Genomic DNA, 27861 nt, shown 5'->3' on the forward strand with positions numbered 1-27861 from the left:
TTGCTCCCTTTGATCACTTCCAGAGCCAGATTTCCAATGATTTCACAACTGCCCCAGCTTGGCTGTTAGTCTCCGCTGTGGTATGCTGTTGAGAATGCTTTCCAAATACAGGAGCTGTTGGGAGATGTGCAGTTTTATTCCACTGTGGGTTTGCTATTTATTCTAGATATCTGCAACCTGAGTCTTCAGAATTAGGATCAGGAGGCTTACTTATGTGCCTCTTATCAGAAATCCTTTGACAAAAATCTTGATATGAGCACTGCACATCCCAGATCAAATATTTAGGTAATTAGAGGGTAGACTGTCATTTCTTACCTTTTCCAATACCCACAAGTAGAAGCAGGTATTGTCCCAGGAAGTTAGCACCCTGCAACCTTCCCTCTCCATGCAATCTGATGTGTAACCTACAGTTGCTGAGAAAACGGAGTGAAGTCATTCGCCTAATCTGTAGGCAGTATGAAGGCACAGCATAGAGGCTGTGCCATCGCTCAAATGGCTCTGATTAAAAGAGCAAAACCAAGCCAGGTGTTACTCTGAAGCTATATAATTAGCACTTTGTGCTGACTAATTTTTTTCCTCTCTTTTTTTCTGCCCCAAAATCCTGGCCATCTTTTTAAAAAATTGCTAATCATCTCTCCAGTGAGTAAATACACAGCTCTACATGCGCTTTTACCTTTTGATGTTAACATAAGAGAACTCTTGAATTTCAAAGAGCGGGTGGGTATTTGAGAGAATGCAGTGCGGAAGCTGCAGTGTAATCAAAGCTCATTATGGTTATTCTTGGTGTAATATCTCTCTCCATCTCCTGCATAATTAGTCATTTTGGATCATTGGAGCAGTTCATTTCAAGGGGCATTGTCTCCTCTCTCTCTCTGTCTGATTTCAATTACCATGACCTCCAACCCCTCTAGCACTTTATGTTGTTGGGTTTTCTTTCACAGGTCCCATTATGTTGCCATGGAGAGAATTAAGGGTTTGTAAATACAGACAGATCAAGGTCTGGAGTAATTTTTATAAACCAGGAAGTATTAAGGGGTGACAAAAGAACACACAAACAAAAAATATAGGTTCATGTCTGCCATCACTGGCCTCTCATGTCTGCATCCACGTTTTGCCTACATCAGTGTCAATTTTTTGCTGATAATTATTTACAGGTGGCATTTATGGACCTAATTCTACAAACACTTACTCTTGGGCATATTGAAGAGAATCCCTCTAAAATGCAAGTGACAAAGATGGAACCTACCCTATGATGAAAAGTTAGGGTCAGCTTGTGCTTGGTTATACCAACATAATCTTGATTTAAACCCAGTGTATGTCTATACTGCAGAGTTTTCCAGAAAAAAAAGCTATTTTTCCAGAAAAACTATACTTATGTCCACACTGCTATTGAGTTATTTCGACAGAAAGTCAAAAGAACGGAAGGGTTTTTCCAATGGCAGTAAACCTCATTCTACTAGGAAGAAGCCTTTTTCCGAAAAAGCTTTTTCAGAAAAAGGTGTGTGTGGATGTGGAAGAGAGTGTTTTTTCGAAAGAAGAGGCCTTCAGGAAAAAGCACGGGTGCCCTGGTGGCCACTCTGTCCACAGTAATCACAACTTCAGTGTGAGATAGCGTCCAATCAATGTGGATGCTCTCTTTCAAAAGAAGTTTTTCCAGAAGATCTCTTCCAGAAAAGCTTTTTCTGAAAGAAGCCTGCAGTCTAGACTTAGCCCCAGTGAACTTAAGGAAGCTATATTGGAGTCAATTCAAAGTAACTCAGAAAAGAATCTAGTCCTTATTTGACAACTGACTTTAGGTAAATTCTCTGGGCTAAGCCCTTTGATAACAATGGGTGTTTTTGTCTGGTACAAATGATCACAGACTTTGGGATTTGACCCAAAATATTTTGATTTGTCTTGATTTTTATTGCGATATATTTTCTTGCATTTAATTTCAGAAAGAAAATTATCTATAAATAAGAGGTACTTCAAAGAACTGAAAACACTGAGGGTATGTCTAGACTGCATCTCTCTGTTAGCAGAGGGATGCAGATTAGGCAGGTTGACATTGCAAATGAGGCAGGGATTTAAATATCGCGTGCCTAATTTGCATTAAAATGGCCACCGCGTTTTGCCGACCCAGCACTTTGTCGGCAAAAAGCGGCAGTCTAGAGGAGGATCTGTCGAGAAAGAAAGCCTTTTTCAACATATCCTGTAAACCTCCTTGCAGGAGGCATAAGAGATCCCATTCTCCAGATACTTAATGATGCTCTGTCTCCCATCCCCCTCCCTTTTTCTTTCTCTCCCCCCTCCCCTTCCCCTCTCCTATTTATTTTGAGTTTTCATATCCCCAACTCATAACTCTGGTCATCTGAAGAAGTGGGTTGTGCCCATGAAAGCTCATGATACCATCTACATGTTTTGTTAGTCAATAAAGTGCTACCAGACCATTTGTTGTTTTTTTCTGTAACAGACTATCTCGGTTACCCCCTGAAGCTCTTCAGTTTTTATGAGTGTCTTATAGAGTATCTGAGGAAGTCCATGTATCACCAAGAAGCCAAAGTGTTCAGTATTCCTGTTGTTCCTGCAAATTGTCACTCTAGGTGGGGAGTGTGTAATCTTCTGTGTTTTCAGTAGTTTCTGTAACTTACTATCTGATTAGTACAACTCAAGTTGCAAATGTCGATCAGGAATAGTGAATTTGGCCTTGCTGGCAAGTGTATGAATTTTTTCTCAGGCTACATCTAGACTATGGTGTTTTTCCGGCATATAGCCTGGAAAAACTCCGCCGCATCCAGGGAACGCGTAGGCTCTTCCAACATTTTTTGTGGAAGAGCAGATGCACTCTTTCAGAAGCCCTGTCTTCCTCATTCCATGAGTAAGAGGGGTTTTCCAAAAGAGGAGGCTTTTCCGAAATTTGGCCCAGTGAAGATGGGCCAAATTTTGGAATAGCCTGTTTCGGGAAAACGTACGCAAATTGCGGAGTGCAATTTGCATACCTTTTTCCGATAAAACTCCGTAGTCTAGATGTAGCCTCAGACTCTTTGGATACATCTAAACTACATGGCTCCGTCGACGGAGCCTCTGTAGATTTGTTGTTTTGGCAAAGGCAAATGAAGCCGTGATTTAAATGATCGCAGCTTCATTTACATTTACATGGTTGCCGCGCTGAGCCTACAAACAGCTGATCAGCTGTTTGTCCGCTCAGCACGCTAGTCTGGACGCTCCCCTGCTGACATCAAAGCCCTTTTTTGGCAGCCTCGGTAAACCTCATTCCACGAGGAATAACGGGGCTGCCGACAAAGGGCTTTGATGTCGGCGGGGAGCGTCCAGACTAGCGCGCTGAGCGGACAAACAGCTGATCAGCTGTTTGTCGGCTCAGCGCGGCAGCCATGTAAATGTAAATGAAGCCGCGATCATTTAAATCGCGGCTTCATTTGCCTTTGCCTATGTGTCTAATCTACATGCCTCTGACGACAGAGGCATGTAGTCTAGACACAGCCCTAGAGAAGTAGCAAGCAGCCTTTGGCCATGTCTACACTGGCACTTTATTGTGCTGTAACTTTCTGGCTCAAACACTTCCCCTCCTCCCCTAAGCAGCAATAGTCACAGCACTGTAAAGTGTCGATGTGAACCAGGTTACAGCTGTTAGCTATTCCCCTAGTGGAGGTGATCTTTCTCCCAGCGCTGGTGCCATGCCCACACTTTCAGTATAAAGCACTGCTACCACTGTGCTTTAAGCTGTTAAGTATAGACAAAGCCTTTGTGACACAGCTCTTTATACCAGTGGCAGATGGTTGTTATTGAGCAGGTTTTCAGCAGTGCAGCCAAGAACTCCAAAATGGTAATGTTTAGGGCCTGCAGGCATATGACTCTCATTCATCAGACTCTGTAGCTTGAGACCAGTATTACTCCACTGACTTTCAGGAATTTGTCAGTCAATTTACACTCAGAAAGGTGAATGGAGAATCAGGCCTGTCGCACCTTGGCTGTGATATAGGTCATTAGCTAAGCAGTTTTGGGACTTGGGTGGGAAAGGGTTAGGATTAGGGATAGGTGTTGTAGGAACTGATGTGGGTAATTGAGATGGGGCGCCCTGTTCTGTGAGTTGCTAATGAACTAGTGCTGTGGATGCTGTGCTGTTGGAAAGTGCTCTCCATCATAAGAGAGTAAAAATAAGGTGACATTAGGGTATGGTTGGCAAGAGTCGACTAGTTCTAGCCAGATTGCATTATACCTCTCTCAAGTTCCCCAGGTACTTTCAGTGAGAGAATGTTTTCTGCACTCACTGTCCTGAACAGATGCATAGTGATGCTGTTGCAGAACAGCCGCTGCATTTCAATGATGGCTGAAAATATAGATATAAAATCTTCCTTACTTACTGTGACTTGTTCGGAGTACAGCAAGCAGTGTTATCTGGGTGTGCAACATCTTCACCCGCCCATTCAAAAAATAGACAGAGCAAATTATTACTGCTACACGGGGAGGTGAAATTCTGATCATTGTAATGCAGGCCAAAAGGTCCGGTGCCTTTTTGGAAGCCTGACTCCCTGGTTCTCCAGACTGCATTTGGGGTAGTCAAGTGAAAGCTGATTCGGAGAAGGATTTTCTCTCCTGTGGAAATGTTTGGAGGTTTGCAAGAAGTTTCCCATCCACATCAGGATAAAATGTCAAAGTCTAGAAAATGTGAGTGAGGGGGGAGGGGAGGAATCAGTTCAGGTAAATCATAATGTAACCATTGTACAAGCCTTCCTCTATCAAGAGTGAGGCATTTTCTGTTGGTGGCTTGTTCTGTTCCCAGTTAGAATGGCAGTAAGGGGCAGATCTGAGATTACAGCCCAGTCCTTTGACTTCAGTCAAGTGACTCCTATGGTTTTGCTGGTTTAAGTTAGAGCAGAACTAGCCCCACTGATGTTTTCCTCTTACCAGATTAGGCAGCCCTAAACTAAACTATTTCTCTCCCCTTCCCCATGTGCTCCAGGGTCTATTTCCCTGGTTCTTTTTGCAAATCATCTTTTCCTGCCCCTTCCCCCAAGTTTGCTTTCCAGGTGATTAGATCCTGTTAGCTATTCTGCTGAGCGTGATCTTGCTCTCCTGTCTCCCAGTATTGATGCCTAGCTGCAGTTATTTGCTGAACTCAGCTCCTGCATTTGGGCTTTTTTTAGTATTTTGTAAGACAAACCTATTAATAATAATAATTATAATTAAAAAAAAGAGACTTGACAGGTGGGAACAGCTCATGGCAATTGCAATGTGCAATCTCTGGGAGGAAGAGGGGCAGCCAGACACTCTTGCTAATCCTTTTTGGATGTGTTGGCACATGGAACCCTGTGCTGTCCAAACCTCTGATGTTAAAAAAGGCCAGCAGCCAGGACAGCCTTAGCATTAGTGCAGCTCCCACCTTTGTTATCACCAGGGATTTGCACTTGTCCTAGTGCAATGGAACGGACAGGAATATTCCCCAGATAATGTTACTGCTCTTAGGGGTTGGAATCAAGATGTCACTCAAATATTACATTTACAGCCTCTGTTCTTAGCTTCTGCAAAATGGCATTCTTCTACTGACGTCAATACACTGATTTACACCAGGCAAAGACCTGACTCTACAAGGATTGAGACCAGTGGTGCTCTCACATTTGCTGGTGTAAATCCAGACTAGCCCCCTTGAAACCAATGGAGTTACTTTGGTTATAAGTTAGTGGTGCTTTCAGTGGAGCTAGTACAGATTTACCCCAGCATTACTGATTGCAGATTTTAGTTCTGCGTGCAACTCGAAGGCCTGATCCTCTGGTGGGTTGAATACTCCCAGATCTCTCTGATTTCAATGAGAGTTGAAGATTCTCAGTACCCACAGGACAAGGACAGGTGGGGTAAGGCATCACTTCCACCTAGGAGGGGGTTGACTTACTCTGAACCCACTCGAACATTGTGGGTTTGAATGTTAGCCCTGAATGGGTATCAGGTGGGAGAGACTGCAGCAATGGAAGAGAAGGAGAGGCAATGTGTAATAAACAGACAAGATGAGAGCAGAAAAGAAAGGGGAAAAGAGTAAAGGCATTGTAGAGAGGGTGAGAGAAAGGAGTGGTGTGTGAGAAGGAGATTCTAATGACCTGATTTTTATCTCTTTGTCAATTTCATCAGACACGAACAAAAGGACAAAAAAATATTTCCATCAATAATTGAAATCTACATATAAGTGAAGGAAGAAAATGCTGCTTGAGAACCTTATTATTGTTTGATTTAAGAATGTCTACTTTGTATATGTTGACGTGCTCTTGAAGACTTGTCTTTCATATAACTTGTTTATAATGCCAGAACATTTTGAATCTCAATTTCTATTGCTGTTAAATAATTATTATCTAAGGAATCTATGCCCCCTAATTTCCTGCAACTGTGAAAATCTAAATTGATAAATAAAAAATGCTTAAAACTCATAATTTTACATAACTGAACATTTAAATCAATAAAAATCTAAAAAGATGCTTAGGGATAAACATTCATTTTATCCCCTTAAAATAAAAAAAAAAAAAATTCTGCCAAGCCTACTGTGACATGCTGTATCTGAAATCAGCACTCTGGAACTCATATTGGCCCTATCATATAATTATGATACATTTCATACAAAGCATGCCATGTAAAATAGCATAGGAAAGTGACTTGGAAACCATTGTTCTGTCGAAAATATATATCATTAGTGTGTATGTAGCTATTGGATTTTGCTCGATGATTATTGAAATTAGGGCTATTGATTAATTGTAGTTAACTCATGTCATTAACTCAAAAAATGAATAGTGATTAGTCGCATTGTTAAACAATAGAATACCAATTGAAATTATTAAATATTGTGGATGTTTTCTCACATTTTCAGGTCTTTAACTCAATCAATTTTTGTTTTTTGGAAAATAAAATGAAAAATGTGCGCGCTTCCTTTAAATCATTGCTCTGGGGTGGGGCTGGGGATGAGGTGTGCAGAATGAAGGCTGGCCCAGGGATAGAGGATATCTCCAGCCCTCTCTCACCACAACAGGTTGGGGCCTGTCTCTGGCTACTGCACCTCCAGTAGGCACAGCTGGAGAAGGGGGTGCATATGCCCCAGCTGAGGCAGGCCCAGGTTCATCTGCACTTTGTGTTCCTCGGCAAAAGTGAAGAATGGAGCAAACTGTGCTCTTTCCCCTCGCTTCCTGACACAGGAGAAAAGCCAGCAATGTTCCCATATGAATTAGGTGGGGGGAGGTGAGAATCACGTCCCCCACCAGCCGCTCTAATGGGCTGGGGCAGTCCCAGGAGTCCTTTTCACCTGCCTGGTGAGTCTGTCTCTTTTCCACATGGTTTTAGGAGAAGCACTCCCATTCCAGGCACATCCCATTATCCTGGCACGGCCAAGTCCTTACCTTGCTTTAAGTTAGGATAAGAAGAAGCTGCATACTGAATTTGGTGGTCCTAGCTCTTACTGTGTAGGAGTTCTTGAACAGACAGACGGATGGACAGAGAAACTCTCAAATATATAGTAACTAGAAGACTTACTCAGCATTGTCTGGGTCTGGGGCCAGGCCAGGGCAGTGGGGGCCACGTGGTTCATCTGTGGGCTTCTCCCCAAGGCTGGCCCAGAATGGACAGAAGGCCACATAGACCATTCACCAGCTCCTCCCTGGGGCTAGCCCAGAGCAGGGGGCTAAGGGCTGCACAGCCTGTTTGGTGGCTGTTACCTGGGGGGGCAACCTGAGTGGTGGGGGCTATGTGCCGTGGTGGCCTGGGAGCAGCCTGGGATGGCGGGGGCTACATGGCAACCAATAGCTGCTCCCTGGGGCAGGCTAGGGTGGTGAAGGCCATGCTGCAGGCCGCCGGTTGCTCCCCGGGACTGGGGCACTTGCTTGCCCCCCCTTTGGTCATTTGTGAGTATAACTGTCCCCCATGCTTGTGGGCATTTGTGAATATAACTCTCCCACTCTCACTTCTCTCCCCTTCCATTTGATGCAAAACAATTGCAGTCCACACACGTCTCATTGTCCTGGCACAACCAGAGCCTGATGTTGCTTTAAGTTATGATAAGAGGCAGTCGCACTCCAAATTTGGTGATCCTAGCTCTTACCATTTAGGAGGAGTTCTCGAAGAAATGGACACACAGGCAGACAGACGCACAAACTTTCCAAAATATATAGTAAATTATAATGGTTTTTCTTAATTATTTTCACTAGAATCTGGTTTGACTATACCTTGACCAAGAAAGTTGGACTGTGACCAAAAATAACTGACTTACCCCTGCTTTATACCAACAACCAATCCATCAGTAGCCAACTTCCCTTCAAAAAAATCAAGCTTTCCTCCTTTCACATAGGCAGAGTTTAAAATAGTATAACTCCATTGACTTCACTGATTTATACTACTGTAAGCCAGGAGAAAATTAGACCCTGCATTTCTAATGACAGAAAATGTAGCTGGTATAATTAAGAAGAGATTGTAGCTTTCATCCCCATTTAACAATAACTACACTCCTGGAGGGGCGTTTAAACTATCACCTCCAGCTTCTTTCTTTTATTAAACAGGCAGGATTCAAACCTACTGTTATCCTCTCTGCAGCCTTTGAAACACAATCTGCTCACAATAAAAACAGGACTTTTCCTCCCATGCCTGTGAGGCTTGAAAAGATGGGTTTTCCATGGGACATTTTGTTTTGTGTCGGTCCCCTTGTCAGTAACCCAGCGGTAGTTCTAGAGGAGGGGAAGGGATCTGAAGAGCATGTGAAACTTAGCTTCCAATGTGCATGTTGAGGTTCATGGCAAATCTCTTCCAGGCTTTGCAGGGCTGGGGCAGAGGAGAATAGGGGCTCTCCTCCCTTTAGAATAATTAGATGCGACTTCAGGTACTGACTTCCAGTACGTTGCTTCACTGTCCACTGTCTACCTCTGACCTTGATACCTGACCTTGATATTGGTCGATCAATCGATCTATCAGTCCCCCTGCCCTTTCCCCATCTCCTAACTCATTTATCTGCTCAGGGACTATCACTGATTTTTGTTTCTCTTCATTCCCCAGTGTTTTAAACCGCACCCCTGTGCACCTGGTGCATGAAATCATATTGGTGGATGACTTCAGCGATGATCGTAAGTGACTCTCCGTATCTTAACCACCAAGAGACAGATTGTATGCAAGGGGGCTGTGCTGGGTTGGGCTGACAGACAAAGCTCTGCAGGGATGAGGCATACACAGCCCTCTTTTGGGTGGTGGCAGTACATGGGAGATGTAATACCTTTCCCAGAGAACCCCCTTTGCAATGAGCCAGGGAATCAAGGGCTTGGGGCTGTGCATGGAACTAGAGACAGAATCTTTAAGCTGGAAAATCTTTTTATATCTCCTTTGCCTGTTTATTCTGTTTGTTTAATTTTTGTTCTTTAACTCAGGATAGACAATCCAACCAGGCTGGTCAGCTTCATTTTCTGTTTATAGTCAATTTCACTTTCTGATTTCCATTCACTAAAGAGACCTTGTCTGGTTGAAAATCTGGCTAAAATTTAGGCTGTGTACTAGGAAGTTCTAAGAAAACTCAAGGACAAGTAGAACCATGTCCACAAGTTACTTTTGGCTTTAAAAAGTTCCAGTGCAAATAGGTTTTGCAATTCTATGAATAGTCGGGTGCACTGATGATTTGAAAATATTTTTTTTCAATTTTTAAAATGGGAAATTCATCATAACAGACCCTTTCCTCTAAGAACATAAGAACATAAGAACGGCCGTACTGGTTCAGACCAAAGGTCCGTCTAGCCCAGTATCCTGTCTGCCGACAGTGGCCAGCACCAGGTGCCCCAGAGAGGGTGGACCGAAGATAATGATCAAGCGATTTGTCTCCTGCCATCTCTCTCCAGCCTCTGACAAACAGAGGCCAAGGACACCATTTTATCCCCTGGCTAATAGCCTTTTATGAACCTAACCTCCTTGAAATTATCTAGCTTCTCTTTAAACGCTGTTATAGTCCTAGCCTTCACAGCCTCCTCTGGCAAGGAGTTCCACAGGTTGAATACACGCTGTGTGAAGAAGAACTTTCTTTTATTAGTTTTAAACCTGCTACCCATTAATTTCATTTGGTGTCCTCTAGTTCTTCTATTTCGGGAACTAATAAATAACTTTTCTTTATCAGCCTTTTCCACACCACTCATGATTTTATAGACCTCTATCATATCCCCCCTCAGTCTCCTCTTTTCTAAACTGAAAAGTCCCAGTCGCTTTAACCTCTCCTCATATGGGACCTGTTCCAAATCCCTGATCATTTTAGTTACCCTCTCCTCTCCCACCCTCTCTCTTCCCCTCTCCCACCTCCTTTTCCCAGTCTCCCCGAGTTTTCTTCATTAGTTCCCATAATAGTTCTTCATTAGTTCCCATAATAGAAGGACTAAAGGACACCAAATAAAGTGAATGGGTAGCAGGCTTCAAACTAATAACAGAAAGTTCTTCTTCACAAAGCAAATAGTCAACCTGTGGAACTCCTTGCTGCAGGAGGCTGTGAAGGCTAGAACCAGAACAGAGTTTAAAGAGAAGTTAGATAAAGTCATGGAGGTTGGGTCCATGGAGTGCTATTAGCCAGGGGGTAGAAATGGTGTCCCTGGCCTCTGTTTGTGGAAGGCTGGAGATGGATGGCACGAGACAAATGGCTTGGTCATTGTCTTCGGTCCATCCCCTCCAGGGTCCCTAGGGTTGGCCGCTGTCGACAGACTGGCTACTGGGCTAGATGGACCTTTGGTCTGACCCAGTACGGCCATTCTAAGCTCAGGGCTCAGGGTCGGGGTTCTCAGTGGACCACCTTGATTTTCATGCCAACCTGCTCTTGGGTGGCCAGGATGGCAGCTATCCTGCCCTAGACGGCCACTTTCCTGTACCTAGTGCGGAGGTCGTGGATGAGGTCCACGATGTCTGCACTAGACCAGGTGGGCGCCTGCCTCTCGCAGACCTGGGCAGGCTCCCGGGAGCCGCCAGCCTGGTCCCGGGAAGAGGCGGAGGGCTGGGTGGCAGCGGGTGGCTGGATCAAGCCGTGCCAGGTGCAAGGTCTGCTGCCTGGGTGCTGGCAGGCTTGCACCTGGCACGGGCACCCTAGCCAGCCCGTGCCCCTTTAAGGGCTCCGGGGCCGGGAGGGGGGCAGAAGAGTTTCCTTGGTGTTGGCCAGAGTGGCCACCAGGGAAAGCTGGGGAGGGCTAGCCTCCCACTAGTTCGAATTAAGTGGCTACACAGCCCTTAATTCGAACTAGTTAATTTGAACTAGGCATTAGTCCTCGTGGAATGAGGTTTTCCTAGTTCGAATTAAGCGCACCGCTAGTTCGAATTAAGTTCGAACTAGCGGTTTGCATGTGTAGCGTCTGTTAGTTCGAATAAACTTTGTAGTGTAGACATACCCTAATAGATTAGTAAGACAGGATTTCCCTTTACAGAAACCATGTTGACTTCTGTCCAACAAATTATGTTCTTCTACATGCTTCACAATTTTATTCTTTACTATTGTTTCAACTAATTTGCCCGGTACTGAAGTTAGGCTGCCCAGTCTGTTATTGCCAGGCTTGCCTCTAGAGTCCTTTTTAAATATTGGTGTTATGTTGGCTACCTTCCAGTCATTAGGTACAGAAGCCAATTTAAAGGATAGGTTACAAACCACAGATAATAGCTCAGCAATTTTCCATTTGAGTTCTTTTAGAACCCTTGGATGAATGCCATCCGGTCCCGGAGATTTGTTAACATTAAGTTTTTCTATTTGTTCCAAAACCTCCTCTAATGACTCTTCAATCTGGGATAGTTCCTCAAAATCATCACCCACAAAGGATGGTGCAGATTCGGGAATCTCCCCAACGTCCTCAGCTGTGAAGACTGAACCAAAGAAATCATTTAGTTTATCTGCAATGGCTTTATCGTCCTTGATTGCTCCTTTTATAGCTTGATCATCTAGGGGACCCACAGGTTTTTTAGCAGGCTTCCTGCTTCTAATGTACTTAAAAAACATTTTGTTATTTCTTTTTGAGTTTTTGGGTAGCTGTTCCTCAAAATCTTATTTTGCTTTTCTTTTTACATTTTTACACTTAATTTAACAGTGTTTATGTTCCTTTCTATTTATCTCACTAGGATTTGACTTCCACTTCTTAAAAGATACCTTTTTGTCCCTCACTGCTTCTTTTACATGGTGGTTAAGCTACGGTGACTCTTTTTTAGGTCTCTTGCTATGTTTTTTAATTTGGGGTATACATTTAAGTTGGGCCTCTATTATGGTGTCTTTTAAAAGTTTCCATGCAGCTTTCAGGGATTTGGCTCTAGTCACTGTGCCTTTTAATTTCCGTTTAACTAACCTCCTCATTTTTGTGTAAATTCCCTTTTTGAAATTAAATGCCAGGGGGCTGGACTGCTGAGGTGTTCTTTCCACCACAGGAATGTTGAATGTTATTATATTATGGTCACTATTCCCAAGCGGTCCTGTAACGGTTATTTCCTGGACCTGATCCTGCACTCCACTCAGGACTAAATCGAGAATTGCCTCTCCCCTTGTGAGTTCCTGCACCAGCTGCTCCAAGAAGCAGTCATTTAAGCCATTGAGAAATTTCATCTCCACTTCTCTTCCTGAGGTGACATGTATCCAGTCAATATGGGGGTAATTAAAATCCCCCATTATTATAGAGTTCTCTATTTTGGTAGCCTCTCTAATCTCCCTCATCATTTCAATGTCAGTATTGCTGTCCTGGTCAGGTGGTCGGTAATATATCCCTGCTGCTAATTTCTTATTATTGGAGCATGGAATTACTATCCATAGCAATTCTATGAAACATGTTGATTCACTTAATATTTTTATTTCATTTGATTCTACATTATCTTTCACATACAGTGTCACTCCGCCACCCACCCGGACTGCTTTATCCTTTCTATATATTTTATATCCCCGTATGATTGTGAAAAATTTGGTTTTGGAGAATCAGCATTTTCTTACCCAAAACTCTTTCACAGAAAAATTCCCATCCAGATTTAGTTTGCAACCTGTATGTTGCAGCTCTGCATGGATGCATGGAACTCTAAAAGTCACTCTGTAAAATCAGAAGTAAAAATTGACTGGCCTGTTTTCATTTTCCATGCACAAAAAGTATGTACATAGCTTGTATTGTACAAAATCAGTACAGGTTTGTGAGAGTCTGTCAGTTTTAAATAATCTAAAGTGCGGCTAGGAAGGAAATTTTGTTTTTTAAAAAAAGTTTTGAACCTGCTAGTTCACATTTTGCTTTATGCAAAGGGTAGGGCTGCAACAGAGAGGATCTGTTTTAATTGAAACAAAACAAATAATTTCTGTTTACAGTAGGCTAGATTCTGATCTCACACCGGTTTTAAACTGGTAGTGTTCTATTCTGCTACATCTGAATCTTGGTTATGCTGCTAGAAGTCCAGAACACTTTTTGACTTAAATTGTACTCAAGAGGAGACTCTCACTTCAAAGAAGTAACTCTTAATTTTCACTGGTGTAAGGGAGACTGGAATCATATCCGTTTGTGGACCATTCGTAGCATAGTAAGTTAACTTCAGCTGTGTCATAAATGGTGCTGTAAATTACACATGAGACCTGATTCTCCCTCCATTATATCAGTTTTACACAGTGTAACTCTATAGAAAGCAGTGGAACAGATCTCAGATGGCGTAAGCAGGCATAGTTCCATTGACATCATTGGAAATACACCGATTGATCGCAGACAAGGATGAGGGCCAATAATGTCACAATGGTGTGACTGACAGAGAATCATGATTGTAGCTTGTGAATGAACAAGAAAACAGGTTTAATTGATACTCTGGATGCTCATTATTTCACTTAAACTTGCACTCCATGGGGTTGCAAGGTGTAGCAGGAAAAGCAATTAAAAGGAGGGTGTAAAACACACTTTTACCCTTTTCCCAACCAATTTGCTCTCTGCCTGCGAACACTCAAAGGCTATAAATAGGGCTGAGTGAAGTGCACATTAAGCACACAGTGTCTGATTCTGATTTCACACAGGCATATGAGCCTGATCCAAAGTCCACGGAAGTTACTGGAAAGATGCCTGTTGAATTCAGTGAGTTTTGTATCAGATTATTTATCAAGAACCATGACACAGAAATCAGAGGATTACAGTGATGTGAAACTGAGGAACAATCTAGGCCCAGAGCTTTTCTCTCTGCAGGGAAGAGATGAGAATAAGTGTGATGTTTGAGGCATAGAACCAATAAATGATAATTATTTGGCTAAAAAATATAAGGCACTTACCTTCCTAAAGAAGAAAGTTGTTGGGCTAGATCTTCGTCGGCATCAGGGCATCACATGGGGAAAGATGGGAAGAGGAAGCAAAAGGTGGCTGTAAGCCACTATAGTGCTCTTCTTAGTCCTTAGAGTATCAGAGGTCAGTTTTATGCCTCCATACCTTAGAGCAACCTCAGGGCTGCTCTAAATAGCATCCCTCTGCAACAGCCTCAAAGGAACCACACCTGGGATTGCCAGAGTGCATTAGTGCTTCTTCCTTTCCTGTCACCTTGACCACCAAAAGGCTTTCTTGCCTCACAGAGGAATAAAGAGACAAGCTGGAGGAGGTAATATCTTTTATCAGACCAGTTTCTGTTGGTGGGAGAGACAAGCTGTTGAGCTACTCCAAGGTCTTCTTCTGGTTCATTCATATGGCTGGTTATCTAGGTTTACGTTAGTGTAAATGGAATCAGAATCCAACCTAAGCCCTGATCCGCCTCACCCTCAGCCATTGTAAATCCATGTAATGCCATTGAAAATAAATGGAGTTACACTGATTTACACCAACAAGGTACCTGGCCCATTAATCTTAGCAGCGTCATTCTTGATTTACACTGGTGTGAGACCAAAACCAAGCTCAGTTTCTAGCCGAGGTGCCATCTGTCAAAAAATAGCCCTGCCAGCCCTCTTAGTGACCCTGTGAGGCCACATCTCATGTGAAAGTTGTAGCCTCAACACTGATGTGCCTCTGTTTGTGTTTCCAAAGCTGATGACTGCCGTTTACTGGGCAAGTTACCCAAGGTGAAATGCTTGCGCAACAGACAACGAGAAGGTAAGATCCCATTTGTCAAGATGCAAGTGGATGGTGAGAAAAAGGGAAGTTCACAAAAGAGGGAAAGGGATGGATGTCCAAATGCATTGGCAGGAGTGGCTGTACTGGGGTTAGGTGATCACTGGAGAGGTCTGATGTTTTTATGCAAATATCAGCAACATTTGGCTGATGGGGTAAGAGCACTGAAAAAAGGAGATGTTTGAAAGGATCAGGAATTGAAATGAATTCCACACATATACCCAGCACACACATACACACACACAAGCACGCACACACACACACACACACTCAAAAAGATTGGCCCTATTAAGCTATCCAATGAGGCTCAGCTGCAGCTTATTAGCCAGAAAATTAGAACAGGCAAAACAAAGCCCGGGGACTTCTTTTTAAAACTGTTTGTTCTAATGAAACAGGCAAGATCAGCTCCTGCTGCCTCCTTGGGAATTTTATAAAAATGTAAATTAATTATATTTTAAAGATTAAGATGATCTGTAAGGAGGATGAACGTATGCCCTCGGGGAGCTATTGTTGGTGACCTCTGGATACACTTTTCCACCCAGCCCCAAAATCTGAATGGTTGTTTTCTAATGCTGTTTGCAGTATTAAAGAAAAAAAAACCAAACAAATATCAAAAAAAGGTTTTAGCAGCAAGCCAAAGGCATGAGTGATAGGAATTTTGTGGTGTGAGTGTGGGGGGGCAGGAGGGGGATAGAGAGGATGAGGAGCAAAGCGGGTTTATCTGAATATTCTCCCGCTGGGATGGATTTGCTCTGTTAGGCTGGTGTCAATCTGAGCTAGCCCCACTGTCGTCAAAAGGAGTTCTCTGCCTGGACTCATGTAAGTTTGCTGTCTTATCCTCTGTTGGTGGGAGAGACAAGCTGTTGAGCTACTCCAAGGTCTTCTTCTGGTTCATTCATATGGCTGTCTTATCCTCTTTCTCTAGCACTATCTGCATTTCTGTCTGTCTCTCTTCCAGCCACACTGTGACACCCCACGACATGCGCCCCCCCCCCCATACACACACGCTCCTCGATGGCATCAGAGGTCCTTGATCCCATGGAAACATGGCGGTTCTGCTCCAGATGTTAGCGTGTAAGGAGTCAGGAATTTGGGAACACAGCCCAGAGGGGTCACATCCCCTTGTACACCACAGAGTTATACTCCATCGAGGCTCTTTGCCCCCTGCCTGTAAGCAGTTGGGGCAGGGGTGTGGTGGAGATGGTAGGCCCCAAATCAGAAGACAGAACCTGCAGTTGTCATAGAAGTTGCAGAATGCTGTCTAAGGTGAGTCTCCAGTCCACAAGGCTATCCCAGCAAACTCTATAGTCCCTCGCATTGCCCAGGTGCCCAACCCTGTCTCTCGCTCTTGCTCTAACTCTTGGGGGTGTCTCAGTCCCTTTCCTCCTGGTTATTGCAACATAAGGATCAAGGGGTTCCTTCTGCCTGTGCCTGAGATGCTGCTTCTTGCCTTTGCCTTTCATCTCTTCCCCAGCATCCATCAATTCCTTGTTGTCTCCCCTCACTCCACCAGCCCTACCACTTTTCCAGCACTGCCTCCATTCTTGTGTCTCCACTTAGCCCTCTCAGCTACACTTGGTCAAGAGACAGGTCCTTTCAGTTGTGGAGGGTCTATCCATTTAGTTAATGCTGCTGCTAGTGAAGGCTGCGTGTATGCTGAAGGAATGAGCGGGGAGGAGCCATTTCCCTGTAGTACAGATGGTAGATACCACATACACAGAGATACTGGAGCGACGCAGCTAATGGAAGGAGGGTTTCATGTCCTTCAGAGATCAAAAATTAACCAAACAATCCAGCCCTAAATCTGTGTGAGCAGTGCCCCATGGATTGCTGCATCACAGTTAGATACATTCGCTCGCTCTCTTTCTCACATGCACAAATATCCACCTCCTGTATCGGCTAACACCCAGGTGGGTTAAATGTGTTATAAGGACACAGCAGGCTTGCCCGTTGGGAGCAGTGCCTGAGATTTCCCCCTCCTTGATAGAAGATATATTGCTGCTCAGCTGTCTCAGCCACTGATCTTCGATGCCACAGAGACAAGACATCAGCAGGTCCGGTAGATGAGCCCAGTAGCAGGAAGTCAGAATGAATTTTAGGGATTAGAGAGCGAGAGATGCTCGAATTGCTCTCCATCCTCATCCCCATGGACTTCAGTGGGGACTTTGTTGGTGGAACCAGTGAATGGACAGGACAGAACCAGAGACTTATTAAGGAGAGGTGTGGGGGAGGATGGGTAGAGAGTGGTGGGGCGGTAGAATAGTTGTTCAAATTCCCCTCTCCGTTCTCACTGCTGTTACAGTCACATTCCAAGCTGCATTAAGTTCACATTAAACTATTGTACCTGCAGGGGACAGTGAAGCACTTTACGTTTTGTTTTCCCCCCAGCAAAGTGGCAGCAGAAGTAATTGCATAAATTAAGAATTGGTATAAATGCCATAAATCGTTAATCTAAAGAGGCCCGTTATTTACTTTGTCCTTGGAAAATGGGGGAGGGGGCTCGCTCCCCCCAGAACCCGGGTATGCATGTGGATGGAGAATGGAAGGGTTCAAGGGGCCTCAGTGTGTGTGTAGAATGTGCTTCTGCCACTAGTCTGGGGTATAGAAAGATGATGTCTGTCTGTATCTGTGCGAGTTTCTTCATATGGTTGATGGATTTCCATTCCAAACGGCTAAATGTAGTGCCTTGCATGTAGAATAGTGATAGAAACTAACACGGCTACATTTCTATCACTATTCTACATGCTTCTGCCACTAGTCCCCCTGCACAGAGAGACACACACAATCTGTGCTGCACCTGAGCTTGTCTGTATCTGAACAGGTTTGATCCGGTCCCGAATCCGAGGGGCAGATGTGGCACAGGCAGCAGTTCTGACCTTCCTAGACAGCCACTGTGAGGTGAATAAAGACTGGCTGCTGCCTCTTCTGCAGAGGATCAAAGAGGTAAGTGTCTCAGGTAACTGTCTCACCAGTCTTGGCAAAATCCACTGTCCCTCCCTTTTAACCCCGAGCAGATCCTCTTATGGCCAGAGGTGGATGGGTGTTGGGATGGGCTGGTGATAAACCTCTCTAGGGACCAATTTTCATTGGCACACCTGCCACATTCTCTCTGGTCTTTCTTGAGCATGCACTTTTCTCTCACTCTCTCCGGCTCCATTGGTGATCCCACTTGACCTAATTCATCCCCCATAAACCTCTGCTGTCGACATGAGCATGACCGATTGTGTGCAATAGTGAGTCAAGCCCAGCAGATGGTGGGTGTGTCGCAGAGAGAGGATGCGAGAAACTGGCCAGTGTGTGTGTGCAAATTAAGCTAGTTCAACCACTGGGTCGCTGTTGCAATAGATAAGAGGCAAATGCTGAGTGACGCAAGGGGAATAGACGGGCGCTGCTCCAACAGATTTTTCAATTAAGCTCATGTTAAAATGCCCAGTACTGATGATTTAGGGCTCTTTGAATAAGGGTTGAATTTAATTTCATGCTAATTAAGCTTTAATAAATGGATTTAATAGGTTTAAATTCTGCTGATTTCATAGCAGACAGTGATATCCTTCCACTAGAAACACCTCTCCCCTTGCCCTGCCCTCCAAAGCACCTTGTCATTCAAATAAAAGATGGCAGGATCTGGTGCAGGATCAGGGATAGGAACTCCCGAGCTCTACCATTGACTCCTGTGACCTGGGGCAAGTCTTCACCTCACTGTGCCTGAACTTGCTCCTCTGTAAAATGGGGATAATAACTCTTATGCCCCTCTTGGGGACATCACATGTGGATTTTAAGTAGTTGGTTGGAAGATAAGTGTTTATGGGTCTTTAGAAGGATCATTATTGTTACTATGATCAGGAATGTGTGTACCCTAGTCAATACTGTTTTTCATTATGGAAACAGCTATTTGTATATTGTATTCTGAAATAGCTAAACATATATTTGGAGAACTGGCATATACAAGGGTGAAATGCCTTGTTTAAGGTCATCATAGTATGTACAAATGGGCTTGTTTTGCTGTCTCCCTGCCCCTTGTCTCTTTTATCCTCCTTCTGCATCATATCACAAATCTGCCTTGCCCCTTCTTACAAACCTAGGCAGTTCCATGTGGATACAGCTCACCTTCCACTGTGAAGCCCCAATGGCTTGGTGGGGGCATAGTTCCAGGTCAAGTTCTTAGCCTATGAGCTGTCAGGGGCAGGCTGTCTTTTGTACTCTTGTGTAATGCCCACCCCAATGGGGCCCCATCTCTGGCTGAAAGTGGCACTAAAATTCATCTCATAAATATTGATGTAATAAAAATGACACTTATATATTATGAAGACTCAGATCTGACCTGCCCCTTACAGGGTCTTCCGCGAAAGCTGCTTTTCACCTTGGGAAGGGCCTTTTTAACACTTTCCTTCCCGCACATTCCCTCCCCCAACCAACTCCTCCCTGAATTTCAACTTAAGAGCAACAGTGTCTGTCTCCAACGAGGCCCTTGACGTGTCACGGCAGAGTGAAAGCAAGCAGGATGGCAGTCAGGACTGCATTTCCCTTGTGGTGCTGGGGACCGTTGCTCATGCTCAGCGTCGCTGTGATAGATGAGTGTGGGTGGCATCTGCAGCAGTGCTGGAGGAGTTTCATTACAAGAGAGCGACAGGAGCATGGTTTGTCTGTAACGTGAAAGCCAAACTTCACCTCTGCTAATGTCTCATTCGTAATTCTCTCTGAGTATGTCTACACTAGCTCGTTAGTTCCAGCTAGGTAGGCAAATGAGGGCAACCGGAGTTGCAAATGAAGCCCGGGATTTAAATATCCCAGGCTTCATTTGCATGTTCCCGGGTGCCGCCATTAAATCTTCCTTAGTCCGAACACCGTGCCTGTGGCTACACGTGGCACAGAATAGGTAGTTCGAATTAGAGATCCTAATTCAAACTACTGGTACTCCTCATGGAATGAGGAACATGGAACGAGGAGTACCAGTAGTTTGAATTAGGATCTCTAATTCGAACTACCTACTCCGTGTCGCGTGTAGCCGCGGGCACTGAGTTCGGACTAAGGGGGATTTAAAAATGGCGGCACCCAGGAACATGCAAATGAAGCCCGGGATATTTAAATCCCGGCTTCATTTGCAACTCCGGTTGCCCTCATTTGCCTACCTAGCTCGAACTAACGAGCTAGTGTAGACATACCCTCATAAACATGTGCATGGCCTGAAGTAGAAGCTGGTTCTGTGGGCAGCGCTCGTGGCTGGCCCTGCCACAGAGGAGGCAGATTCAGTTACTCCCTAGAAGTTGGCAAGGGCTTTGTTGAAGGGTGTTGCTGACATTTTGGGCCAAGTGAGGTCACCGCAAAATAGACCCTTAAAGAGATAGTAGAAGGTTTAATCCACAGACCATGGTGACCCGGATTTAAATCCTATTTTAGGACAAAGGCAGCGCAGTGGATTCATCCTGCTTCCTAGTGGGCATTTTTCCTGCTTGCTAAACCATCATATAGTCAAGATTGACACACTCAGTGGTCTCTGAGATCAGAATAGCAGGGGTTGTGGCAGGCCAGGAGCAAAGGGCAGTGACTGAGCTGTGTGTGGGGAGCCCAGGACTGGGACAGACAGTGCTGTGGGTCTTGATGGGGATACATTAGAGATAAGGTGGTTGGTGGCTGGAGAAATGGAACTACAGGTGGTGCTTCAGGCAGGATTGAGGTGCACCTCAGAGCTGGGTGAGGACCTAGTTCTGGAACACTGAGGGGTGGGGGGGATTGGTGAGATGGACAGCACTACAGGCTGGGATTCAAGGGCATTTATATATATATATGACCTCGGAGAAACTTTTTTTAAAGATCCAGGAGGTCCCTAATCCTCCCTCCCCGCCCCCACTCGTTGCCTCCATCTTTCACACTTGGGGTTAAGACACTGATCCCTGAACTATATGAAATGTTACTGCTGCCACCTTCAGGTGGGTGCTGGAAAGACAACTGGCCAATTGTCTGCCCTGTTCTGTTACAGCGGGGATTAATGTTCTATAAAAAGCCTTTTCTTGCTTTGTTCCTGGCAGGAGTGGTCTGTCTTGTTGTAATAAAATGGAAGTCTCAAGCAAATTACCAATGACTGGCCCAAAATGAATCTGACTTTGCTCCCAGCGCCATTCCACTCTGCATGTCACTTCCCATTTTTCACTGGGCAAAGCAGCTGTTCAGGCAGGTTTCTGGGTGTTCAGCAAATGTCAAAATAAAAGCAGCTCTGTGTGTGCGTGTGTGCTCATGCACGTGCCCCACATGGATACAGAGCCCAAACACACTGTGTAGCCTTTCCTTATGCAGATTGCTTCTCCCTCTGATGGATATATGGTGTCAGTCACTCTTACGCTTGAACAACACTTGTTCTAGCTCTTTTTTTCCCCTAAGTGAACCGTGTCTGAGCGTGCACGTGTGTCTGCCTGATAAGGTGCGAGCCTGTGCCTGAGACTGTCTGAGTGGATGTACATACCTGAATGTGTGTGTGCCTGAGGGTGAGGCTGTGTGTAAGAGAATATAAGACTGTGTGTGTGAGAGAGAGAGAGACTGTGTGCATATCATCAGACTGTATTTATGACTGCAAACAGGTAATCACACAGTCTCTCATTTTTACATTATAAAGCTGTATCTAAAACCATTACCCATTTACTTCAACTGAATAACTTTCCTTAAAATTTAATTATCAAGCCTAAGGCATTTTTACAGTAAGAGTCATCTTAATAAGTTCACCTGAAAATTGACTTTTTACTAATGCCGCTATAATGAACCAGCGGATGGCGACGTTCCGCTTCCATCAGAAGCCCCTGACAATTCCGTGTGTTCTCCCATTCTATGGAGAGAGCGCCGAGGTGGAATGTTAAGTTATAACCTTGCATGAAGCCATCGCAAAGGGAGGAGGCTGTCCACTGCTTTCCTGTTGACCGTTCCATCTAAGGGGAGGCCAGCGTTGGTGGTTGTGGCCCCAAATGGTTGGAATACATTTCCTTTTCCATTGAAATTTATTATTTGATTTTTAAGACCATTAAGGGGCAATGCATGGTTGACTTGCAGATACCATTTAGTTTTCTGACAACAAGATCAGTAGAAATGTATTCCTGGATTTCTGAAAATTCTAATGTTTGAGAATATGGGAAGGTGGGGGTAGAGGTAAACATGCTCCTGAGATTTTTGCAGCCCTAAACAGTACAGTACTGTGTTAGCCGTGAGAGGCCCCTCAGGTGAAACTGACTAAAGTAAAAGTGAACCATGAAGCTGCTAATAACTATGCTTATAGGAAGAGCCTTTCTTGTCAGTATCTCAAAGCCCACACTGGGTGGCTGTGTCTACATTGGCACCCTTTTCCGGAAAAGGGATGCTAATGAGACAAGTCAGAATTGCAAATGCCGCGGGGGATTTAAATATCCCCCACGGCATTTGCATGAACACGGCTGCCGCTTTTTTCCGGCTCGGGGCTTTGCTGGAGAAAAGCGCCAGTCTAGACGGGATCTTTCAGAAAATAAAGCCTTTTCCGGAAGATCCCTTATTCCTCTTAAAATTAGGTGGTCTTGGGGTTCAGGCACAAGTCTGGGTGTCTGAGTTCTGTGCACTGACTTTGATCAAGCCACTTAGGGGCCAGTCTTACTCTCAATGTGGTGACAGTTTTGCCATTGACTTCATTGGAAGCAGGGTTTTAGTGACAGCTTCCCAGAGGTGTAACCTGGACTGTGGGACCAGTGAGCCAACCCTCCTCCCGTTTCTCCCCCAGCCTCAGCTGAGTTTCACATTGTGATGCTGTCATATAGGCTATGTCTAGACTGCAGGCTTCTTTCGAAAGAGGCTCTTTCGAAAGCATCTTTCGAAAGAGCCTCTTTCGAAAGATCGCGTCTAGACTGCAGGCGGATCTTTCGAAAGAGAAATCCGCTTTTTCGAAAGAGAGCACCCAGCGAGTCTGGATGCTCTCTTTCGAAGACGGCCTCTTTACATTGAAGAACGCCTTCCTTGGAAAGAGGAACTTTCAAAGGAAGGCGTTCTTCCTCGTGAAACGAGGTTTACCGCCATCGAAAGAAAAGCCGCGTTCTTTCGAAATAATTTCGAAAGAACGCGGCTTGAGTCTGGACGCAGGGGAAGTTTTTTCGGGAAAAGGCTACTTTTCCCGAAAAACCCCTGAGTCTGGACACGGCCTAAGCTACAATCCACTGCCAGGCCCTGCACTTACCCAGCCATGGACAGGCCAGGATGCAGCCAACTGAGGTATATAATTTCCCAGTCACACATTAACAGAATAGAGAAGCTCCAGCCAATTCAGCCAGTCTCAGCCCTACACCTCAGAACTTTACCACTGTGCCCTGGTCAGAAGCCAAGCCAGTGGAGGCCCCTAAACTACTTCACCGCTCTAAAGAAAGGACAGTGGACATGCATCAGTGCCTGTTAACGTGAGCTGAGATTTCGCAAGCACTTCAACCAAAACACATGGTTTTAAGTAAAATATAGAACAGATTTATTAACTGCAGAAAGATGGGTTTTAACTGATTAGAAATAGCAGGCAGAGCGATCGAAACTGGTTACCTAAGAAACAAAACTAAATTTGCAAGCTAATTCTAATTTAAACAGACTAAGAAATGTTTGAATCAAACGTAGGGTTGCCAGATGGTTTAACCAAAAATACTGACCCCCCCCCAAAAAAAACCAACAGGGAAAAAATTCTTTTGAGAAAAAAAAGGGGAAAACCAAAGTTGTTGAGCAACAAAAAACAAAAACAAACAAACAAAGGCCCCTGAGAGTTGTTAAGCAACAAAAAAACAAAACAAAACAAAATTAAAAAACAAAGTGTGGACCCTCTAAGAAATGCTTTTGAGGCTTTTTGGTCCTAACAGGCTGCCAGTGGCCACCCGCCACCTTGTCTCCCTGCTCCAGCCCAAGCAGCCCCCCGTGGAACCCAGTAAGCACCCAGGATTTTTGCCTCCTGGCTGGGAAAAAATCAGAAAATACCAGACATTTTAGGTGTCTGGTATTTTCTGAATTATTTTACCAGACAGGAGGCAAAAATACCGGACTGTCCGGATCAATACCAGACACCTGGCAACCCTAATCAAACATCCCCACCCAAACAGCTGGTACACCCGCTTACAGTTCCTCCATACATAAACTGGGCCTTCCAGTTTGGGTCCAGTCTCCCTAACTCCAAGTCTTTTCTTTCCAGGAGGTTTCCCAAGTGATGATGTCACTGCCTCTCTTTTTATGCCTTCTTCCAGCTGCTGGTGAGATCCTTGCTGAGAGGTGGGGTCAGGCAGCCTCTTCTACCTTTTCTGAGAAATCTGCAGGACAGTTGATTGTTCTCCATGGGCCATTAATACTATCTGGGCTCTCCTTTGTTGCAAATGAAAAGCTGGCTGTGGATATCTCCAAAGCTCACAGCATATTTTGGTAACATGTTCAGCAATAGTTCATAGCATCACGGCCAATGAGAGTATGTACAATTCAACAGGATATTAATGTTCAACAAATCAAGACCTTCAGAATGGTACCTCGTCAGGTATACTTTGTACAAAACATATAATTATTCAATTGTAGTGAATATGGGGGTTCCAGAGTGCTACTTTGAGGCACAAAGTGTCACCCTCTTTAACTTCTTGTGCCTCAGTTTCTCCATCTACCATATGGGAATAACAATGCTTGTTGACTTGACACAGGTGGTTATGATGCTCAGTTCATCCATAACCACACAAGTGCTTTGAGATTCTCAGCTAGACAATGTCAGAGGAATGCCAAGAATTATCATTCCAGTTTAGAAAATCCGAGGCCCCAATATGGCTGAACAGCTCAGCTTTCAGTGCTCAGCTCCTTTGTCCTGTAGGTGTACCAGAACATGGCTCTTCTTTGTTAGGACTGATTAATAAAACAAAAAATGTCACCAGAGTGAGGCAGCAAGCCTGGATGTGCGACGACACATTCGTCTACATGTCTGTGAAAAGCGATTTGATCTGGTGAGGGGAAAAGCTTGAAGTTTTAGCTATAATTGGAGTTTGGGATTTTTGAAAAGAAAAAAGAAGATAAGAAACCAGTCAAAGCTGTCAAAATCTCATCCTCCTGTAGATATTTTTGTCCCTAACTGTTTGTATAATCTTTTCCCCCATAACAAGCTGGTAATTAAATCACTAGCATCAAATATTTAACATCATTTCATTCTTTTTTTTAACCCCTTTCCCTCCTTGGGTGAAACCAGTGCAGAATGGCATAATTTTGCAGATGTGTGTTCTGTAGTATTTTTTCTATACGTTCTTAACTGGCTGACTGGCTTTGTTTTGTCCATTTTTTATGCTGCTTGTTTGTGGCTTAACATTTGAAATGCAATAAAAAGATTTGAAAGAAGGTGGTGGTGGTGGGGAATAAATTGAGGAATCTGTATAAAAAAGTTGGAGCTTTGTACTCAGCCAGAGATTCTTGAGCCAAGCTTAATATAAAACCCACCCACAGCCTGTGCAGTATGGGTTTCTTTATGAGAAAATTTTGAGTTAGTGAAAGAGGCTGGCTTGACATCCTTGGAGTTTGTCTTCTTTTCATAATAGGAGAAGTATAAGTGTTTCCCCCACATGCTACCCTGGCAGTGTACCCTCAACCTGATCCTCCAGGGAAGAAAGTGTCTAAGCAGATGCTTCCATGCAGCACTTAGCTTGTCTGATAAGAATTTTCTTATGGAGATTGCCTATCTCCTAGAACTGGAAGGGACCTTGAAGGGTCGTTGAGTCCAGTCCCCTGCCTTCTCAGCAGGACCATCCCTGATGAATTTTTGCCCCAAATCCCCTCCACAAAGATTGAACTCACAACCGTGGGTTTAGCAGGCTAGTGTTCAAACCATTGAGCTATCCCTTCCCCCAAGAAGGAGAGTTGCCTCTGTGATCTGGACACCAGGAATTCCAGCCATTCTGCATAACTAAGAATTTGGCCCTTCCCTTAACTTGTTTGTCCTGTGAATCAGTAGAGGACTTCAGAGGCAAACCAACTTCCTCGCCTCTTTGTCCATCACACAGGTTTTCTCGGCTCCTGAGGTGGCTTCTGAAGAGAAGCAACACCAGGCCAAAAGTCACGGGTTGTTTTGTGTCTTGTTTTCAGGATCCAACCCGCGTGGTCAGTCCAGTTATTGACATCATCAACTTGGACACCTTTGCCTACGTGGCCGCTTCCTCGGACCTGCGAGGTGGTGAGTGTGTCGTGTTGTGCTCACTCCCTGTCAGGTGATACTGATATGTCAGATCCTATGCTCAGCAGATGCTGGCAGAGGAAAGCGGCTGACTCAGTGTGAAGGAGGCACTGACTCGGAGCTCCCTACTGTAAGGATTATTTATAATGTTCTGTGCACACAACTATTTTGTGCACTGCATGCTAAAAATATCCAGTTTCCTCCTCTGTCAGCTTGCAGGGCTAGAACGGCCCTTCAGAGCACTGACTTGAGGGACTGGAGTTCCTTTTGAGGGGACAGTGGCCGTGCTGGAGAGAAGTATCACATCTAAGCTAACCCCCAGCAGCAGAGGGGTCATTGAAGAGGAGGGACATGGAGGGATTGTATTGCCATGCGTATCTCCACAGCTATACTTTGGTTTATTAGCTGAAGTCCCCTTCTGAGCTTTGCACATTTCTGGTTGCCTGATTTCCCCACGGTGTCTCTCCAGCTATATGCCAGTGTAAAACCAAAGTGATGCAGTGAAGAACCATGCCCTGAAATATGACTTTCCTGTGCTAAATGGCCAGATGTCTCTTCCCTCCTTGGAGAAGGCTGTTCTTTCATTATGCTAAGGGAGAATGGCTCCTCTCTTTGTTTTTGTGTTGCATGCACCCTTGGAGTCTTTTACTCATATCCTTAGATTTCTCTAGAAAATGCCAGCTGGGCAGGCTCTTGTGCTTTTAACAAATATAACTTATGATGAGACTAATGACAGATTAACTTGTTTGTACTGGAGGAAACATGGCCCATACTGAAGACCAGTCTCTATAATCTCTGCAGAAAGGAGTAATTGGGCCAGATGAACCCTGAGTGTATTCTGGTATGGCAATTTATACAGTTCCATAAACAGAGCCAAAGCCATTTTTCAAGATCCAACAGGCTTGGATCATTGCCTCTTTGCTACGATCTTTGAGTCCCCCTTCTCAAGAGTGGGGCCTAGCAGATCAAGCAGCCTCTAATTTTAACCTCACTGCAAACTTGCTGGCTCTCTGAGGGTATGTCTACACTATAGAGGCTTTTTTTTTTTTTAAACAGCATTTTTCCCAAAATTGTCAATTATGTCCACACTGCAATTGCATTCTTTCGAAAGAAAATTGAAAGAATAGAGGGGTTTTTCCAACATTGTAAACCTCTTTCTACGAGGAAGAAGAGATCTTTTGCAAAACGGTGTGTTTGGACGGGGAAGAGTGAGTTCTTTTGCAAGAAGAGAAAAGAGAAAAAAGCACAGGTCCCCTGGTGACCATTCTGCCCATAGTAATCACAGCTTACATGCGAGATAGCTGTTGAAAAAGAGATAGCTGTTTCAACACGCTATCTGTTGAAAAAGTAGATCGCTTTTTCAATGCGCTTTTGCAGTGAGGATGCTCTCTTTCGGAAGAAGTTTTTACAGAATATCTCTTCCAGAAAAGCTTCTTTCGAAAGAAGCCTGCAATCTAGACATAGCCTGAGAGTCCTGTCCCTGTGCCCCTTTGTGCTTTGCACCTCTCTAAGAGCCCCAGAACACACAACATTTCCTTCATACCTAGAGAATGAACCTGTGCTGTGCATCAGAGCGGGTTTTGTTGGAAGGCCCCTGTTTCATTTGTTGCAGAATTGAAAGGTGGATGGATGGTGAATGAGGCAGGGGGCTGC

The 27861-nt window shown here is 44.5% G+C and overlaps 1 protein-coding gene across 2 annotated transcripts in view; it reads left to right on the forward strand.

Moving 5' to 3' along the window:
- The window catches only part of GALNT14 (polypeptide N-acetylgalactosaminyltransferase 14), a 214770-nt gene that overhangs the window by 141647 nt on the left and 45262 nt on the right, over window positions 1-27861 (forward strand). For both annotated transcript variants that reach the window (XM_075925330.2, XM_006118082.5), the window contains 4 exons: window positions 9013-9080; window positions 14964-15029; window positions 17869-17990; window positions 26121-26208. In XM_075925330.2, coding sequence (XP_075781445.2) covers window positions 9013-9080; window positions 14964-15029; window positions 17869-17990; window positions 26121-26208 — 344 coding nt within the window. The remainder of the gene's footprint in view (window positions 1-9012; window positions 9081-14963; window positions 15030-17868; window positions 17991-26120; window positions 26209-27861) is intronic.

Source organism: Pelodiscus sinensis, chromosome 3 (genome assembly GCF_052426305.1).
Source record: "Pelodiscus sinensis isolate ZL-2025 chromosome 3, ASM5242630v1, whole genome shotgun sequence".
NCBI classification, from domain to species: domain Eukaryota; kingdom Metazoa; phylum Chordata; order Testudines; family Trionychidae; genus Pelodiscus; species Pelodiscus sinensis.